The 19,623-nt window shown below is 41.0% G+C and overlaps 1 protein-coding gene across 6 annotated transcripts in view; it reads right to left on the bottom strand.

Moving 5' to 3' along the window:
• The window catches only part of atp8a1 (ATPase phospholipid transporting 8A1), a 366,447-nt gene that overhangs the window by 151,744 nt on the left and 195,080 nt on the right, over window positions 1-19,623 (bottom strand). For all 6 annotated transcript variants that reach the window (XM_073064740.1, XM_073064742.1, XM_073064739.1 and 3 more), the window contains 2 exons: window positions 9,222-9,304; window positions 5,897-5,946 (listed from right to left, as the gene is read on the bottom strand). In XM_073064740.1, coding sequence (XP_072920841.1) covers window positions 5,897-5,946; window positions 9,222-9,304 — 133 coding nt within the window. The remainder of the gene's footprint in view (window positions 1-5,896; window positions 5,947-9,221; window positions 9,305-19,623) is intronic.

Raw genomic sequence — 19,623 nt, 5'->3', positions numbered from 1 at the left:
TCCTGCTTACCTCCCTCCAGAATGACTTCTATCTACATTCTCCCCTCCCAATGTTTCTTTTTCTTCTGCCTGCCTCCATTTATGACTCACCTACCACAGCCCCAGCCCCCTCACCCTGTCCACATGTCACCACCTGCCTGTCATCTTGCATCCTCCCTCAGTCCAGTCGTCTCACTGTCCTTTCTCACCAATCCCTTTCTCTTTTGCATGCTGCCCGTCTCTTCCATCAATTTTCAGCCTGATGAAGTGTCGATCAATTCTTTCTTCCAACTAATGCTGCTGGTGCCACTGAGTTCCTCCAGCAGACTGTATGTTGCTCATAATGCCTGTGCTCTCTGGTTACACACTTGCTATGGGGGAAAGTCTACTACCCTCTGCCCTATGTTGTCAAATTTATCTCTAGTGACTTTAAAAGGGATAGTCTTATTGCAGCTTCCAACCAATTATAAATTCTATTTCTCCAAATATTGAGATCTAATTTGGTTCATTGCAGAAGGAATAGCATCATTTTCTGCATGCTCTCTTATTCAGAGTATAAAGGTAAATATGTCATCACATCAGCTACAAACAGGTAGCTGATCGAGATGTGTTACAAGTGGAAGAAATGCACATTAATTAAATCAAAGGGAGTTCAGTTCTGGAGCATCAGTAACTTTACATCTTTAGCAACTTAAATGGAAGCAAATTTCAGAAGCAGAGTGTATGCCCTCAGATTTTATAGGTCCATAGTTACTAAGGAAGAATTTCACCTGAATTTTCCTAAAAATTATTATTTTCAAACTTCAGGCTAGTTGTATTTCAAAACAGGTGTATACTTATGTATGCCAGTTGGTCTAGAATTTCATTAGCATATGGGATTTCTACTCTAGTATTGTTAAACAACCTGCTAATGACTAAATTATTTGGGGCTAAGATCTTAGGTACTACTGAAAGGCTCTTGGTTCACTTGAGGATCACATAAATCTTAAAGTATATTAGGAGACTGGGTCCAGGCAAAGTGGCAGGGAAAGGTTGTGGAGTTTAAGTCGAGGCAGAAGTCACATGAACCAAAGAACTGAAGCTTTCTTTAGTGTTTCTCCAGCTCAGGAGCTGAGATCTAGACAGGGAACAGTGCAACTAAAACAAGGTTGTTTTGTTTTGAATGCCCAACATCAGATCAATGTGATCGAAACCAAATTTTAATTAAGTAAGCGAATAGAGCAAAAAAATAACTTTCCAGATTGAATTTGTTCCAGAGACCTGATCAAGGTTTGCAGAAGGGGAGTATTTTAACTTCAGCAAGCTTTTACAAATGACTGTGTATTCATTTTCTTCTTCCATATTTGCAAGACATTATCCCTAAAACATTCTTGGTTATTTTTGACAGAATACTAGACGATGAGTAAAACTTTTTTGATAGATGCATTTAAACCATTTACCCATTAGGTTCCTTTGTGGTTAAGTTTAAAAATACTGTTGCAAAATTACATAATTTGTTTTTTTTCAGGATTCCTCATTTAAATACACCCCATTTGACCAATAGGTATACAAGAATTTTGGTTCATAGCCGGGGAGTGGTAATGGGAACAAGCTCTCACTACCTATTAAATGCTCCCTATTGTGTGCACCTCAAATAGCCTCTGACAACCAAGTCCTGCTCCTGGCCTTCCCATGTGGCTTAGCTACCAAGTCCTGCAGAACTGTTTCTACTAACAGGAGAAGGGGCAAAAGCGGTTACTGGCACCTTAAAAACAATTGCTTTGGGCAGATGGGGCTCAACAGCTGTGGTTGGCAGTTCATTTAGAGGAAGGAAAATTCTGGTCTCAAACCTCTGCAGCCTTGTGACTATATCCAGTTATGGTGAAGGCTTCGGGAGTAAACCCTGAGGAAAGGTTTGTAGTTGGAGTCTCTAAGGCAGTCCTTCATTGCTGACTGGCAACTCCTGCAATGCTGCTGGTACCAAACCGTAACAGTCTCTGCCAATCCTTTAATTTCTTCAGTTGCGTGGAGAGGGGGAGCTTCCTACACGGGCAATAGCTTGCTCTCCATATCGTACTCTCCAAGTTTGCACATCTTGACAGCTAGGAGGCAATAACCATGGTCAACTTTGACCAACGGATGCCCTCACCTCATACAAGAATTTGAATTTGTAGAGTTTTGATCGGAGGTGTTGGTGTACATTTAAGTGTTATGAGGTGAACATGTGGAAAACCTGAATGACAAAGCCTTTGCTCCTGCTTGCTTAACTCTGGCACCCTAACTTATCCACAATGTAGAGTCTAGGATGTATCCTGATGCTTCCCAATCAACAAAGTGGAGGGAACACCTTTATCCCATCATTTGGCCATATATTCCACCCACCCCACAAACGCTTCCCAATGTTATTCTAAGCAGACTGCCAGGTAGCATGTCAAACAAATGCAGAATGACTCGTTATTGGACTTACTCTCCTTGTGTCTGTGGAACCACACCAAGTCTTTATCCCACAACAATAAAACATGCTGCAATCAGAAAAGAGTGCAAGTTTCTGCTCCTGTGCAGAACACCCTGTGATGTCACAATGAAAACAGCTCTGGACTACCAGAATGGGACTGCTGTTGTTAATGGACGGTAACACAAGTTACTTTATAGACTATGGGATACTTTACAAAGAAAATACATAGTTATTTCTTAAAATTCATTGTCATTTTCTTAAATTAATTGTCTTAAAATTCAAAATATTTTTTTGCAGTTATTTACAGATACAATGGAAGTCTTAGAGAAGACGCACAAATCCTAGCTATTCCAATATTCACAAGCTATGCCACTTTATTTTTACATGGTCTTTCTGAAATTACTCTTGAGCTGGAAGCTCAGAAGCTAATACTTGCCTAAACCATCAAAGTACAGATTTAGAAATGCCATTGCAGAAACTTCTGCTTGTAATCCAAGCATTCAGTACCGGAGCATATAAAGTGAAACAAAGGATATTGTTAACACAAATTACTAAATTATTCAGGAAAATAAGGTTATCAACTGTGCACTTGTGCATCAGGTGCAAACAGAGAAAATATGTTAGTCTTTTACTGTTTTTCAGCTTGAACAACCCTCCTCCTGAACAATACTTGAATTTCTTAACCTCGGCCTCTGCCTTCCCTGCACTGACCAACACCTGTTGCTCTACTGGTGACGGTAACTGCCAGTTTCAATATTAAAGGCATCATACACCGTAGCTGCAAGTTTACAATGTAACTTTCATACACGTAAAACAGTATTTATTTTTACCTTTGATTAATCTGTGAGCATTAAAAGACAACTGCAGTAACCAGATTGTTCCCTGAAGAATGGTGAATGAAATTTAGTTAGCCATCCTATGGCCGTGGTGTAATGTGACAGAGTCAAATTCAGAGAAGGAAATATAGAGTGCACCTAAATTTGGTACTAGCTGCCACTTAGCCTTATAAGAACACCTTCAATTAAAGAAAACTAAGAATACATTTGAAAAATTTTCCTGCAATAATTTTATAGAACAAAACATAAATTTATAATGGAAATTGTGATTTACAAGTACATCACTGTGAAAGAGAAAATCAACTCTTCAAATGATTCAGTTTGTAATTTGCAATGTTTGTTAAATTAAATCTCTAGCGTATGAATAAGTGGTCAAGTGTTTGATAGAAACAAATCAGAAATGTTCAAAGGGAATCACCTATTACACAAGAGTGTTTCTAATTCTGTTCATAAGTGACAGAGAGCTATCTGATGAACTGAAGGACAACTGAAATGACAGAGAAAGCAGTAAACAAGGAAGTTACGGAAAGAGAAAACAATGACGAAACAGAAGAAACTCTAACAAATTACCTCCATGAGAGAATGTTCCCTCATCATTTCTTGCTTTTATACATTTGCTGAATCCCTCAACATCATTGGGATGAAAGGGCAGAAACTTAATTGGACCAGTCACATTACTACAGAGACTAAAGGCAAGGTGTTCTGTGGAATGTGACACACCATCTAATACCTCAAAGCTTTTCCATCATCCACAAAACACAAATCAGAGTTCTGACTCAAGATTCTCTTGTGCTTCTGTACAATCAGCTTCAATAATATGGAAGAATTTAACACCACCCAAGACAAAATAGTCTGTTTGATTATCTACCCAGCACCTTAACTAATTGGCTCTGTCACTTCTCTTGCATTACATCTGTGATTTGCTCCATTTATATGATATTTTGCACTAGTTTAAGGTTTCAAAGCTTCATATATTACCAAAACATGCATCCATATACAACTCTGAAATCTGTATTCTCTAGATAGCCATGAAACAAAGGAAGAACCTGAAGGTCATTTATCAACTGTGCACCTCCACCCCATACAAAGAAAAGCTTCACTGAAGCTACTCCAAAATTCACAATCTCCAACAACCAGGGCAAAGCGGCATAACACCACCAATACGTTTGAGTTATTTCTATATTTGTATAGTTGACAAGTTGAAAGATAAGTATTAAAGGGACTTGGGAGTTCATGTGCAGGATTCCCTAAAGGTTAATTTGTAGTTTGAGTCGGTGGTGAGGAAGGCAAATGCAATGCCAGCATTTATTTCAAGAGGACTTGAACATAAACTCAAGGTAATAATGTTGAGACTTCATAAAACATTGGTGAAATCTCACTTGGAGTATTGCAAGCAGGTTTGGGTCTCTTATCTTAGAAAGGATGTGCTGAAACTGGAGAGGGTTGAAAGGAGGTTCATGAAGATGATTCCAGAACTGAATGGCTTGTCATATGAAGAGCATTTGATAGTGTTGGGCTTGTATTCACTAGAATTCAGAAGAATGAGGGGTGACCTCAAGGAAACCTATTGAATGGTGAAATATCTTGACAGAATAGATGTGAGAAGGATGTTCCCTATGGTGGAAGAACCTTAGACAAGAAGACCCAGCCTCAGAATTCCTTTTGGAATGGAGATGAGGAGGAATTTCTTTAGCCAGAGAGTAGTGAATCTGTGGAATTCTTTGCCACAGGCAGCTGTGGAGGCCAAGTCTTTATATATATTTAAGGCAGAGGTTGATAGATTCTTGATTGATCGGGGGACGGCAGGAGATTTAGGCTGAGATGAAAACTGGATCAGCCATGATAAAATTGCGGAGCAGACTTGATGAGCTAAATGGCCCAATTCCCCTCCTATATCTTATGGTCTTATTAATCCTTTGTTGCTAGATCAAATTCCTTGATCACACACTCAGTGATTCAGGAATAGCTTTATCCCCTCTGCCATTTGATTTCTAAATGACCATTGAACCCGTAAACACTACCATATTACTTTCTTTATTCGTTTATACACTACTTATTTAACAGTTTCTTCCCCTCTGCCATCTGATTCCTAAATGAACATTGAACCCGTGAACACTACCACACTTTTTAAATATATATTATTTCTGTTTTTACATGATTTTAATCTATACATATACTGTAATTGATTTACTTTTTTTTTCGATATTATGTATTGCATTGAACTGCTGCTGCTAAGTTAACAAATTTCATGACACATGCCGGTGATGATAAAGCTGATTATGATAATTTACCTATTTAATATACATAGATATACTTACTGTAATTCAGTATTTTTTCCTCTATATTTATTATGCATTGTACTGCTGCTGGAAAGTTAACAAATTTCATGATGGGCTGGTGATATTAAACCTGATTCTGATTCTGAATTAACAACACCGTAAAGTGTTTCTACAACAAGGATGGCAGTGGTTCACAAACTAAGCTCACCCATCATATTGAGAACAATTAGGGAAGGGCAATAAATGCTCCTGCTTGCCTACATCTGAAGAGGAAATGCATCACTGAAGTTATTTGAGAAAAGAGTAAACACATTCAATGCATTACCACAGGAAATCAATTTGTTTAACATAATTTGAAGAACCATTACCTTGTAAACTCAAGAACATTAAGCAGTTCATATTTTTCTTCTTGTCCAAGCTAGAAAATAGAAAAAAGACATGAAGAAATCAAAATTAATCTAATTGGTCTGCACTTCAGTTATGTCTCTTTGAACCTCAGTTGCACAAGTGAACAGATAGACAGTAACTTAACTAATGAAATAGAATGAAAGGAAAGGGGTTTTGATTAGTTTTATGTAGGTCTAGTATATATTCAAGTGAACCGATGTTTTCTTTTTAGATGATCAACCATAAACTACAACATCATAGCTGAGGTTCGGCCCAAGGCAGGAACTAGGGAGAGTTAATTAGGAACAGCTGTTTTTGACTTGTGGAGGATGTTTAAAGGCCAAATGCACAGAGTACAAGGCAGGTGTATTCCAGAAATGAGGACGGGCAAGGGCAGCGTGGAAAAGAGACCTTGAAGTTTGAGACACTTAATCAAGATAAAGGAAGGATACGTATAGATAGGAAGAGTGAATTCAAACAAAGCCCTTACGAATTATAAAGAATCCAGAAAAGAACTCCAGATCTTTAGGCCAAGAAGGTCCATCTAAAGTTCTTGGCAAGTAGGAGTAATGAGATTCCCAAGGCATTCTATATGTATATCAAGAATACATGGACATCTCGGGATTAGTACCACTGCTCAAAGATGAAGGAGGTAACATGTGCTTGGAGGCAAATGGGTGAGGTCTTAAATGAGTACTTTGCATCAGTATTTACCATAGAGAAGGATATGGAGGATAGGGAGATCAGAGTAGAGCATGCTAATTTGTTAGGGCATTTTGAGAAAAGTGGCAGTGTTGGATCTCTTAAAGAACATTAAAGGTGGATAACTCCCCAGGGCTGATGGGATGTACCCAAGGTTGCTGGGAAAGGGAAGAGATGAGATTGCTGGGACTTTGGCCAAAATCTTCATGTCCTCTCAGACCACAGACAAAATCTTGGGAGTACTGGCGAGTAGCTAATGTTTCTCCATTATTCAAGAAGGAAAACAGGGATAATCCTAGAAACTATAGACCATTGAGTGTTATGTTAGTGGTGGGGATGTAGATCAGGAGGGTTGTTAGGGATAGAATGGATATCGCATTTGGAAAAAAATGGGGACAGTTAGCATGGCTTTGTGAGGGGCAAGTTATGATCTACTAATGATTGAGTTTTCTGAGGTGGTGATAAAGGTATTGATGAACGTGGAGCAGTGGATGTTGTCTACATGGATTTTAGTAAGGTGTTTGACAAGGCCCCTTATGGGAGGCTCATCCAGAAGGTTAACACACATGGAATCCAAGATGAATTGGTCACTTGTATTTAGAAATGGCTTGCCCACATAAGTTAAAGGGTAGTGGTCAATGGGACCTATTCTGTCTGGAGGTCTGTGACTTGTTATTCCACAGGGGTTTGTACGGGTGCCTGTGCTGTTTGTTATTATATATAAATGACCTTGATGAAAATGTAGATTGGCGGGGGGTGTAAGTAAGATTGCAGAACATATGTATGAATTTTAGTAGTGCTCTGGATAGCGCAGAAGACTGGTAAAAGATACAGCAGCATATAAATCAGTTGCAAATACGGGCAGAAAAACTGCAGATAGATTAATGTGGCCAAATGTGAAATATTGCACTTTGGGAGATCAAATGCAGAGGGACAGTACACTATTAATGGTAAGACCATTACTGGGTTGATACACAGAGGGAACTTAGGGTTCAAGCCACAGCTGATTGAAAGTGGCTACGCAGGTTGAAAGGGTAGCAAAGGTGGCAAATGGCATGCCTGCCTTTACTAGTCAAAGAATTATGCTAAAATATTGGGAAGTTATGTTGTAGCTTCATAAAACTCGATTTTGGAAGCATCTGGAGTATTGGATTCAATTCTGCTTGCTTCTCTATAGGGAGAATGTTGTGGCTTTGGGGAGGGTACAGAAGCAATTTACCAAGATGCTGCCTAGATTAGAAGACAAGTGCTATGCAGGAGGTTGAACTAACTTGGGTTGCTTTCTCTAGAGCAGGGAGGCTGAGGAGAGACTGATCAAGATATCCTGTATCTTGTTGCTAGATTGAAACATCTAACACTAGAGGACATCCATTTACGGCGAGAGGTGGTAAATTCATAGAGAAGAGAGGATACGTTTTTATTTTTTAAATACAGAGCGGTGGGTACCAGGAGTGCACTGTCTGGAGTGGTGGTAAGGGCAAATATAATTGAGGCATTTAAAGGTTCGTAGATGGGCATTTGAATGTCCAGGAAATGGAAGGATATGGACATTGTATAGCCAAAAGGGGATTAGGTTAGTTGGATATATGATTACAAATTTAATTAGTTTGTCTGTTACAACCTGTTCTTTGCTGAGCTTTGCTATGTTCTGTAAGGGTAAATATTATTTAAAGTAAAATATTGAACTACCAGTAAAATTCTGATAATCCAATAAGCTTAGAACTGGTGGTATAGACTGACCAATTTTCTGGACCATTACATATTATTCCTCATAATACCCCAACACACTTAAAATTTACTTTTTAAATAAATGTCACACAGTGCTGTAATTTTTTTTTCCCCAGTGAACCTGCTCAATTTAGAGGAAGTGTGGGAAACATCACTTGAGCCAGATGCTAAATCTTTGAGATTACTGAAGAGTCGGAGAGTGGATTATCCGAAATTTATGGTACCACTCCTGTTACTTAAGTGTAGCAAATATGAACAATATCCAATTTCTGCAATATCACTGAGGTTTGGAAATGGTAACATAACTTGCACCAAAATCACAAATTCAATGGAGTAAGAGTTTGAGTATAGCATGTGTGAACAAAGTTTAATTACTGCAATGTCATATTACCCCAGCATCTTAAATAATATTTATATCAGCCAATAAACAAATCTTATGAATGTTTCATCATACTGCCTCAAGAAATAAATATTCAATAAGTATTTTTTTGTTATCTAGTGGTATCGGGAAAATGTAAAATATCTGCAGGATGGATAAACAATCACGCAATACCTTGAGCCCATGACAATGATAAGCAGTCTATCTGGCACCAGCACAAGGTATGAAAAATCTCAACCACGGCTCTAAAATGGGTTGACAGCTGGAGAGTTTGCAAGTCAGAACAAAAATGCCCCCATAATCTTTGAGACGTTAAAATATCTAAAAGCTTTGCACATTTCTAACCAACAGATTTTTCTTAAGACCGCATCTGTTATCAACAGAACTTCCTGGACTTTCCAACCCACAACCCCCAAACACCACCACCCTCCTCCACCACCTAAGGAATCTCAAGTTTAAGATTTCCATTCAAAAATGATATACAGTGATGTACTTACAGCTTCTATAATGACAGAATTTGGAGTTCGCCCACTGAACACAAAGCCCAATTGTCTTGCTGCTCTTACTAGCGCTCCTTCATCTATAAAATAAAGTGATTGTCAATAAATGATAAAGTGTCATAGAATTTCTTGTATAATGCAACAACCAATAACTTTATGCATAAATCACTTAATTCTACATCCTCAAATGAAATATATGCCCTATCAAACCATATTCTATACAAACAACACCCAAAATGTATTGAGTGAGGGGAAACAAATACAGGTGCCCCCCCCGCTTTACGAATATTCACTTTACGCCACTTCGCATTTGCAAAAGACCTACATTAGTAACCTGTTTTCCCATTGCAAGTCAAGTCAAGTCACTTTCATTGTCATTTCAACCATAACTGCTGGTACAGTGCACAGTAAAAATGAGACAACGTTTTTCAGGACCATGGTGTTACATTACACAGTACAAAAACTAGACTGAACTACGTAAAAAAAAACACAGAGAAAGCTACACTAGAATACAGAGCTACACAGGACTACATAAAGTGCACAAAAACAGTGCAGGCATTACAATAAATAATAAACAGGACAGTAGGGCAAGGTGTCAGTCCAGGCTTCGGGTATTGAGGAGTATGATAGCTTGGGGGAAGAAACTGTTACATAGTCTGGTCGTGAGAACCCGAATGCTTTGAAGCCTTTTCCCAGACAGCAGGAGGGAGAAGAGATTGTACGAGGAGGGCATGGGGTCCTTCATAATGCTGTTTCCTTTGAGGATGCAGCGTGTGGTGTAAATGTCCGTGATGGCAGGAAGAGAGACCCGGATGATCTTCTCAGCTGACCTCACTATCCGCTGCAGGGTCTTGCGATCCGAGATGGTGCAATTTCCGAACCAGGCAGAGATGCAGCTGCTCAGGATGCTCTCATACAACCCCTGTAGAATGTGATGAGGACGGGGGGGGGGGGGGGGGTGGAGAAAGTAGAGGTAGAGACGCTGCTGGGCTTTCTTTGCTATGGAGCTGGTGTTGAAAGACCAGGTGAGATTCTCCGCCAGGTGAACACCAAGAAATCTGGTGCTCTTTACGATCTCTACTGAGGAGCCGTCGATGGTCACTCCATGCCCTCCTGAAGTCAACAACCATCTCTTTTGTATTGTTCACATTGAGACAGGTTGTTGGGTCTGCACCAGTCCGTTAGCCGCTGCACCTTCTCTCTGTAAGCTGACTTGTCGTTCTTGCTGATGAGACCCACCACGGTCGTGTTATTGGTGAACTTGATGATGTGGTTCGAGCTGTGTGTTGCAGCGCAGTCATGGGTCAGCAGAGTGAACAGCAGTGGACTGAGCACACAGCCCTGGGGGGCCCCCGTACTCTGTGTGATGGTGTTGGAGATGCTGCTCCCGATCCAGACTGACTGAGGTCTCCCAGTCAGGAAGTCTAGGATCCAGTTGCAGAAGGAGGTGTTCAGGCCCAGTAGGCTCAGCTTTCCAATCAGTTTCTGAGGGATGATTGTGTTGAATGCTGAACTGAAGTCTATGAACAGCATCCGAACATATGTGTCTTTTTTGTCCAGGTGGGTTAGGGCCAGGTGGAGGGTGGTGGCAATGGCGTCATCTGTTGAGCGGTTGGGATTGTACGCAAACTGCAGGGGGTCCAGTGAGGGGGGCAGCAGGGTCTTGATATGCCTCATGACGAGCCTCTCGAAACACTTCATGATGATGGATGTAAGTGCAACGGGACGGTAGTCATTGAGACAGGACACTGAAGACTTCTTCAGCACGGGGACGATGGTGGCAGCCTTGAAGCACGTTGGAATGGTGGCGCTGCTCAGGGAGATGTTGAAGATGTCAGTGAGAACATCTGCTAGCTGGTCTGCACATCCTCTGAGCATTCTACCAGGGATGTTGTCTGGTCCAGCAGCCTTGTGGGTTGACCCTGCACAGGGTTCTTTTCACGTCGGCTACGGAGAGACACAGCACTTGGTCGTTTGTAGGAGGGGTGGACTTCCTCGCCGCCACGTCATTTTCCACCTCAAACCGGGCGTAGAAGTTATTCAGCGTATTTTGGAGGGAGGCATCACCTGCACAGTCAGGTGATGTTGTCTTGTAATTGGTGATGTCCTGGATGCCCTTCCACATGTGCCGCGTGTCGCCGCTGTCCTGCAAGTGACTGTGGATTAGCTGGGCATGTGCACGCTTTGCCCCTCTGATGGCTCGGGACAGTTTGACCAGACTCGCGGGACCTCGCAACGCACGCACCTCCAAAGAGGATTTTTGCTTTTGTGACAACTTTTCTCATATACATTAATGGTTCTTCGCTTTACGCCATTTTGGCTTAAGAAAGGTTTTGTAGGAACGCTCTACCTTTGTAAAGGGGGAGACTCCAGATGAACAATTTATTTGCTTTATACAGATCAAAGTAATACTTTACCAGAATACTGGATCAGTTTATTTTGAAGCAAGAAGATGGCTGAAGTGAACGTCACACAAAGCAGAATTGAGGGACTGTTTATATTTTAAAAAATGTCAAAAATGTTCTATGCAATTGACATACAACATTTCTCAAAAGAAAAATAATTAAAGCTTAAAAATTGCTACACACTATAACAGGTTTTTGAAAATATCTTCAATAGAGTGTTAAATTATGCTGACTTCTTAAATCTGGGCATCAAAACTACCTTGGATCCTACTACCTTGAAATGCCAATTACCTGTATTTCTTCTCTATGATACATCCCAATCTGCTGAGTATTTCCAGCATTTTTTTTCCATAAATGCCTTGTTGCTCTCACTTACAGGTATCTTATTCAACAAACTACTATACAAATCACTGTTTGGTACATTTATACAGTGTTGCAGAATGGGGGTATGCAACACTATTTCTAATAAGTTTTGCTCCCACTTCCAAAGATGCAGCACGCTGCTAACTGATGTTATGACAACCTGAGAGAAACAAGAAAGGTTTAAAGAAAAAATGTGTTTGTGTCATTTCAGCATCATTCCGTGTTTGATTCTGGTGTTTAAATCCAAGGTTCTTTAAAAAATCAGAAATGAGGCACAAAACTTGCTTCGTGATCAAAACCAAAGTTCAAAGCAAATTTGATATCGAAGTACATATACGTCACCATATACAACCCTGAGATTAATTTTCCTGCAGGTATACTCAATAAATCGATAATAGAATAATAACCGTAACATAATCAATGAAAGACCATAACAACTGGGAGTTCAACCACTGTGCAAGCACGGAAAGAAAGAGACAATAATAATAATAATTAAATAAGCAATATATTGCCAGCCACTGACGTAGTGACACAAGCACTGGACTTTGAGGCAAGTGGCCCTGGGTTTGAATCCAGCCGGCTCCTTGCACGCGTCCCATCTGTGTTGAACTGGTGTTGAACTAGCAACTCAACCTTGCAAAACAGAGACAAAATGCTAAAGAAATGGCACAGCTGTTGCCTGATGCACCACAAGGCGCGGAGAGGAAAAACAAAGCAATAAATATCAAGGACATGAGATGAAGAGTCCTTGAAAATGAGTCCGCAGACTGTAGGGACATTTCAGTGCTGGAATTGAGTGAAGTTATCCACTTTGGTTCAAGCGCCTGATGCTGAGGGGTAATAACCATTCCTGAACCCGGTGGTGTGAGTCCTGAGGTTTCAGTACCTTCTTCCTGATGGCAGCAGCCAGAACAGAGGATAACCCGAGAGGTGCGGGTCCCTGATGACGGATGCTGTTTTCCTGCACCAATGCTTTGTGTAGACCTGCTCAACTGTGAGGAGAGCTTTACCCATGATGGACTGGGACATATCTACTACTTTTAGTAGGATTTTTGGTTCAAGGGCATTGGTGTTTCCATACCAGGCAGTGATGCAGCCAGTCAATACACTCTCCACCACACATTTCTATAGAAGTCTGTCAACGTTTTAGATGTCATGCCAAATCTTTGCAAATTCCTAAGGAAGTAGATTGTTCTTTTAGGAGTTGATAGAGCAGCATAAAGTTGAACAGACAGTGATGGAGAAAGCTAAGATTAGGGATGACACTACTTATTGTTTAGTTATCTTATACTGAGATAACAAAAAAATCCATTCAAAATTAGAAATCTATTATGCAATATTATCCAAGTTAACCATTGAGAAAGCACTTATTCAAGTAATGTAGAACAAAGAAACTTCTAGAGCTTTCTAGAATGATATTTTGTATAGCCACTAGAGACATATTGAACTGTTACACATTTCAGAACTACTTAAGATACACACAGATAATTGTTAAATGGCAAAGGAAATGACAAACAGTCTAATCAAAGAATGAATCAGTCAGATCCAACAATCCCTCCCCCCACCGCCAATTCTAAATCACACATCTAGAATCATTACATCTGAAAATTCAGAGGCAGAAAAACTGGTGGTATGTATCTACATTATGTACAAAATAATCAAAAACCTACTTAGGGTATATCATTCTAAGTGTTTGTAGGATTATGTCATGGTTGGGCAGGTGCACTTTTGTGAGATTGAACTATCCTATTAATTTTTTTTAGCGTGTCACACCAGACAGTCACCCATTCTAGTCTGGTGCGTGGTGTCAGGATTGGTCTCATTTCAGATCAAACGGGTCACGATATGAACGTTCCCGACTCGACTCTTGTATTTTTTACGAGGCCGAGTGGCTAGCTCGATGCTCAACCTGGCATGGATTGAAAGCGTGCTCGGGGGTGGCCCGACTTGGATTTGAACACGGGAGCCTTCGCTCCGGAGTCCGGCGCTGATGCCATTGTGCCACCAGCAGGCCCTTCTATTAATGATCACCTTTAAATAAGTAAAAAAGATGCAAATTATGATAAGGCATATAATTATGAATAATAAGACTCATAATATTGAGTAACCTGGCTTCTGAGCTTAAATAAATCCAATCAAAGGAATCCCATCTGACAGACTGATGAATTTTAGCTGATTCTTTACAAATATGATCAGCCAAATGAGTTACGTCTTTAGAGTCATCAGGTATGCAAGCAAGTACAACACACTTTGCCTACAGTTGCACGTTTTCCCCCTTAACTGCAAAGAGAAGATCTAATGAGATACCATTTTGAAAAACCGACTTAGCATTTTTGTTGTTCCCTTTCCCAAGGCTTCAGCAGTGTCATTGCTAATCCTTTCTGAGGCTGCAGCAACATTTTTAATCTCTCTCATACTCCTTGCAACACCAAAAAATTTGAATAAAATTGATGCAAAATGATCTCCTTCTGAAAAGTCTTGTTTACTTCTAGACTAGGGAGGTAGATGTGGGTGGGTGTCTATGCCTCTCCACCTGGAAAACATACCCTAAATAACAAATCCTAGCAATTTGCATAGAAGAGAGGCAAAAACGTAACCAACAACTAACAATAGTAGAATAAACTTCATAATGTCCAGTAGTTGTCAACTTGCTTGAAATCCTCTGGCTGGCTTGCTCACTGTAGCCCAGCAATGTGGGCACCATGGCTGAGACGATACTGGCACATTAACCACAGCACTCGCTGTCATCAGGTACCTAACGCTTTACATCCTTAATTTGTCCATCTCTATCCAACTGCTCTTTTGTTGCGTCCCTAACGGTGGCTTTCAGCATCTTCTCAGTTACTGATATCTACTTGATTACTTCCAAATCATATTACTTATAAAAAGCTTCAAATACACTCGCTCAAGAAGAAATAGGTGCATAAAGAAACTCAGAGTCACTGGTTTAAGTTTTGGGAGATGACATAAATCAGTTTACAATTTTAGAAGCATGTGAATCACAGCAAGCAGGCAGCGGAGTAAGTCACCGGTTTTTTCGGGAAAAAGTTCCTCAGAGCGCGGAAGATTTAAAAAGAACACCTCCATATCCAGCGGGCAGCAGAGTGACCGGGTACACTTTGGCTCAACGGGCTTAGGTGGAAACGGGAAGAGGCTTTCTGTGGCCGTTGAGTCTTACAGTAAAGTGGTAGGTTACAGGTTTATTTATTTAGAGCTGACAGTAGGATTAGAGGTATGCATTTAGGATTCGTGTTGTGACTGGAGTGCCAGATGTGGGGACCTTGGGAGACTCCCAGCCTCCCCCAGGAATACATCTGCTCCAGATGCAATGAGATGAAGCTCCTTAGGAATTGTGTGAGGGATCTGGAGCAACAACTTGATGACCTTCCGCTAATTAGAGAAAGTGAGGAGGTGATCGATAGTACCTATAGAGAAATAGTGGACAGCCCCTCTGTGACAGTCCCCCTTAGGAATCGATATATAGTTTTAGATACTGTTGGAGAGGTTGACCAGACAGAGGAAGACCACAACGAACAGGACTCCGGCACTTTGCCCAGCACTGTGATCAAGAGAGCAAGGAGAAATGCAGTCGTTATAGGGGATTCCATCGTGAGGGGAACAGACAAGAGATTCTGCGAGACGGACAAGGATACCCGGATGGTGTGTTGCCTCCCTGGTGACAGGGTACGGGATATCTCAGATCGGGTCCAGAGTATTCTCAGGAGAGAGGGCGAGCAACCAGAAGTCTTGGTACATGTTGGTACCAATGACATAGACAGAAAAAGAGAGGAGGTCCTGAAGGAAGATTACTGGGAGCTAGGAAGGAAGTTGAAATGCCGGACCTCCAGAGTAATAATCTCAGGATTACTGCCTGAGCCACGCACTAACGATGGTAAGAATAGCAGAATTAAGCAGATGAATGTGTGGCTAAATAACTGGTGCAGGGGGCAGGGCCTCAAATTCTTAGATCACTGGGATGTATTTTGGGGAAGGCATGACTTATACAGAAACGACGGGTTACACCTGAACTCAAAGGTACTAATATCCTGGCGGGGTTGTTCAATATAGCTGTTAGGGAGGGTTTAAACTAAGTTGGCAAGGGGAAGGAAACCAGGGTGTTAGGGTCGAGGAAGAGGAAAATAGAAATAAGTCAAAGATACTGTGCAGCAAAGATGGCAAGAAGGACAGGCAGGTGAATAGACAGGATAATCTGCTGTGCGATAGAAATATAGCAAAATCAGTAACAGATACTGATCTAAGTGTACTATACTTAAATGGCCGCAGCATTAGAAATAAAGTGGATGACCTTGGCCATCACTGAGTCATGGCTAAATGATGGATGTGATTGGGAGCTGAATGTTCAAGGATACACTGTGTATAGGAAAGATAGGAAGGTAGGCAAAGGGGGTGGCGTGGCCCTGATGGTAAGCAATGATATCAAATCACTAGAAAGAAGGGACATAGGATCAGAAGTAGAATCCCTATGGGTCGAGTTAAGAAATGGCGAGGGTAAAATGCTATATACAGGCCTCCAAACAGCAGCCGGGATGTGGACTACAAGTTACAGCTGGTAATAGAAAAAGCGTGTCAGAAGGAAAATGTCAAGATAATTATGGGAGATTTTAATATGGAAGTGGATTGGGAAAGTCAGGAAGATACTGGATCTCAGGAGAGGGAGTTTGTAGAATGCCTACAGGATGGCTTTCTGGAGCAGCTTGTCCATAAGCCCACCAGGGGATCAGCTGTTTTGGATTGGGTGCTGTGTAATGAGCCTGAGGTGATTAGGGAGGTAGAGGTAATGGAACCCCTTGGAAGTAGTGATCATAATATGATCGAGTTCAGTTTCAAATTTGAAAAGGAGAAGCTGTTATCAGGTGTATCAATATTTCAGTGGAACAAAGGAAATGACAGTGGTATGAGAGAGGAACTGGGCCAAGATGATTGGAAAAGTAAGCTAAATGGAGGGACAGTACAGCAGAAGATGAAATTCTTACAAGAAATAAGGAAAGTGCAGGAAAAATATATTCCAAGAAAAAAGAAAATCATAAAAGGAAAAATGACACAAATGTGGCTAACGAGAGAAGTTAAGGCTAAAATAAAAGCAAAAGAGGCAGCATACAAGGAAGCAAAAATTAGTGTGAAAACTGAGGACTGGACGAATTTTAAAAAATTACAGAAGGAAACTAAGAAAGTCATTAGGAAAAATGAATTATGAAAGGAAATTGGCAATTAACATGAAAAAGGACACAGAGTTTTTAAAAAAAATATATGACGAATAAAAGAGTGACACGGGTAGATATAGGACCTATTGTTATAATGGGTAACAAAGAGATGGCAGAGGAACTAAATGAGTATTTTGCATCAGTCTTCACAGTGGAAGACATTAGCAACATACCTGATAGCTAGAGGTCTTGGGGAATAGAATTAGGTACAGTCAAAATTACTAGAGAGAAAGTGCTTGAGAAGCTAAATGGACTAAGGATAGATAAGTCTCCCGGACCGGATGAAGTGCATCCACAGGTTCTGAAGGAGGTGGCTTTAGAGAGTGTGGAGGCATTGGAAATAATCTTCCAGGAATCAGTAGACTCTGGCACGGTTCCAGAGGACTGGAAGGTTGCAAATGTAGTTCCGTTGTTTAAGAAAGGGGGGAGGCAGCAAAAAGAAAATTACAGACCTATTAGTCTGACATCAGTAGTTGGAAAATTATTGGAGACGATCCTCAAGGATGAGATTATGAATTATCTTGAGCTGCATGACAAAATAGGCCCAAGCCAGCATGGTTTCATGAAGGGAAGATCCTGCCTCACCAACCTATTGGAATTTTTTGAGGTAATCTTGAATAACATCGACACGGGAGAGGCTGTGGATGTTGTGCATTTGGATTTTCAAAAGGCCTTTGATAAGGTGCTGCATAAGAGGATGCTTAATAAGATGAGGGCCCATGGAATTACAGGAAGGATATTGGAATGGGTGGAGCATTGGCTGATAGGCAGAAAGCGAAGAGTGGGAATACAGGGATCCTATTCTGGTTGGTTGCCGGTTATTAGTGGTGTTCCGCAGGGGTCAGTGTTGGGGCCTCTTCTTTTTACACTGTATATCGATGATTTAGATAATAGATTAAGTGGTTTTGTGGTTAAGTTTGCGGATGACACCAAGATAGGTGGAGCAGCAGGCAGTGTTGAAGAAACGGAAAGGTTGCAGAGAGACTTGGTCAGTTTAGGAGAGTGGGCAAAGAAATGGCAGATGAGATACAATGTCGTGAACCATAGAACCATAGAACACTACAGCACAGTACAGGCCCTTCAGCCCTCCATGCTGTGCTGACCCATATAATCCTTAAAAAAAGTACTAAACCCATACTACCCCATAATCCTCCATTTTTCTTTCATCCATGTACCTGTCCAAGAGGTTCTTAAATACCCTTAATGTATTAGCCTTCACCACCATCCCTGGCAAGTCATTCCAGCACTCACAACTCTTTGTGTAAAAAACTTACCCCTGATGTCTCCCCTAAACTTCCCTCCCTTAATTTTGTACATATGCCCTCTTGTGTTTGCTATTGGTGCCCTGGGAAACGGGTACTGACTATCCATCCTATCTATGTCTCTCATAATCTTGTAGACCTCTATCAAGTCCCCTCTCATTCTTCTATGCTCCAAAGAGAAGTCCCAGCTCTGGTAACCTTGCTTCATATGACTTGTTCTCCAAACCAGGCAACATCCTGGTAAATCTCCTCTGCACCCTCTCCATAGTTTCCACATCCTTCCTATAATGAGGTGACCAGAATTGAACACAATATTCTAAGTGCGGTCTCACCAGAGATTTGTAGAGTTGCAACATGACCTCTCTATGCTTGAACTCAATCCCCCTGTTAATGAAGCCTAGCATCCCATAGGCCTTCTTAACTACCCTATCAACCTGTGCAGCGAACTTGAGGGATGTATGGATTTGAACCCCAAGGTCCCTTTGTTTATCCACACTCTTAAGTAACTGACCATTAATCCTGTACTCAGTCTTGTGGTTTGCCCTTCTAAAATGCATCACCTCACATTTGTCCGGATTGAACACCATCTGCCATTTTTTTGCCCAAATCTGCAGCCTGTCTATATCCTCTTATAACCTTCGACAATCTACAGCTCCATTCACAACTCCTCCAATCTTCATGTCATCCGTAAACTTACTCACCCATCCTTCCACCTCTACATCCAGGTCATTTATAAAAATCACAAACAGCAGGGGTCCTAGGACAGATCCCTGCGGCACTTCACTAGTCACCAACCTCCAGGCAGAATACTTTCCTTCCATAACTACCCTCTGCTTTCTTCCTTTAAGCCAATTTTTATCCAAACAGCCAAGGTTCCACTTATCCCATGCCTCATGACTTTCTGGATGAGTCTCTCGTGAGGGACCTTGTCAAATGCTTTGCTAAGGTCCATGTAGACCACATCCACTGCCCTACCCTCATCAATTTCTTTTGTTACCTCTTCAAAAAACTCAATCAGGCTCGTGAGGCATAATCTTCCCTTCACAAAGCCATGTTGACTATCCATGAGTAGAAATGTATGGTTGTACATTTTGGAAGAAGAAACAATCGGGCAGATTATTATTCAGATGGGGAGAAAATTCAAAAA

Source organism: Hemitrygon akajei, chromosome 13 (assembly GCF_048418815.1).
Source record: "Hemitrygon akajei chromosome 13, sHemAka1.3, whole genome shotgun sequence".
Classification (NCBI taxonomy): Eukaryota; Metazoa; Chordata; class Chondrichthyes; order Myliobatiformes; family Dasyatidae; genus Hemitrygon; species Hemitrygon akajei.
The sequence above is the reverse complement of the archived record's forward strand: the minus strand, read 5'-3'. Positions and strand labels throughout refer to the sequence as shown.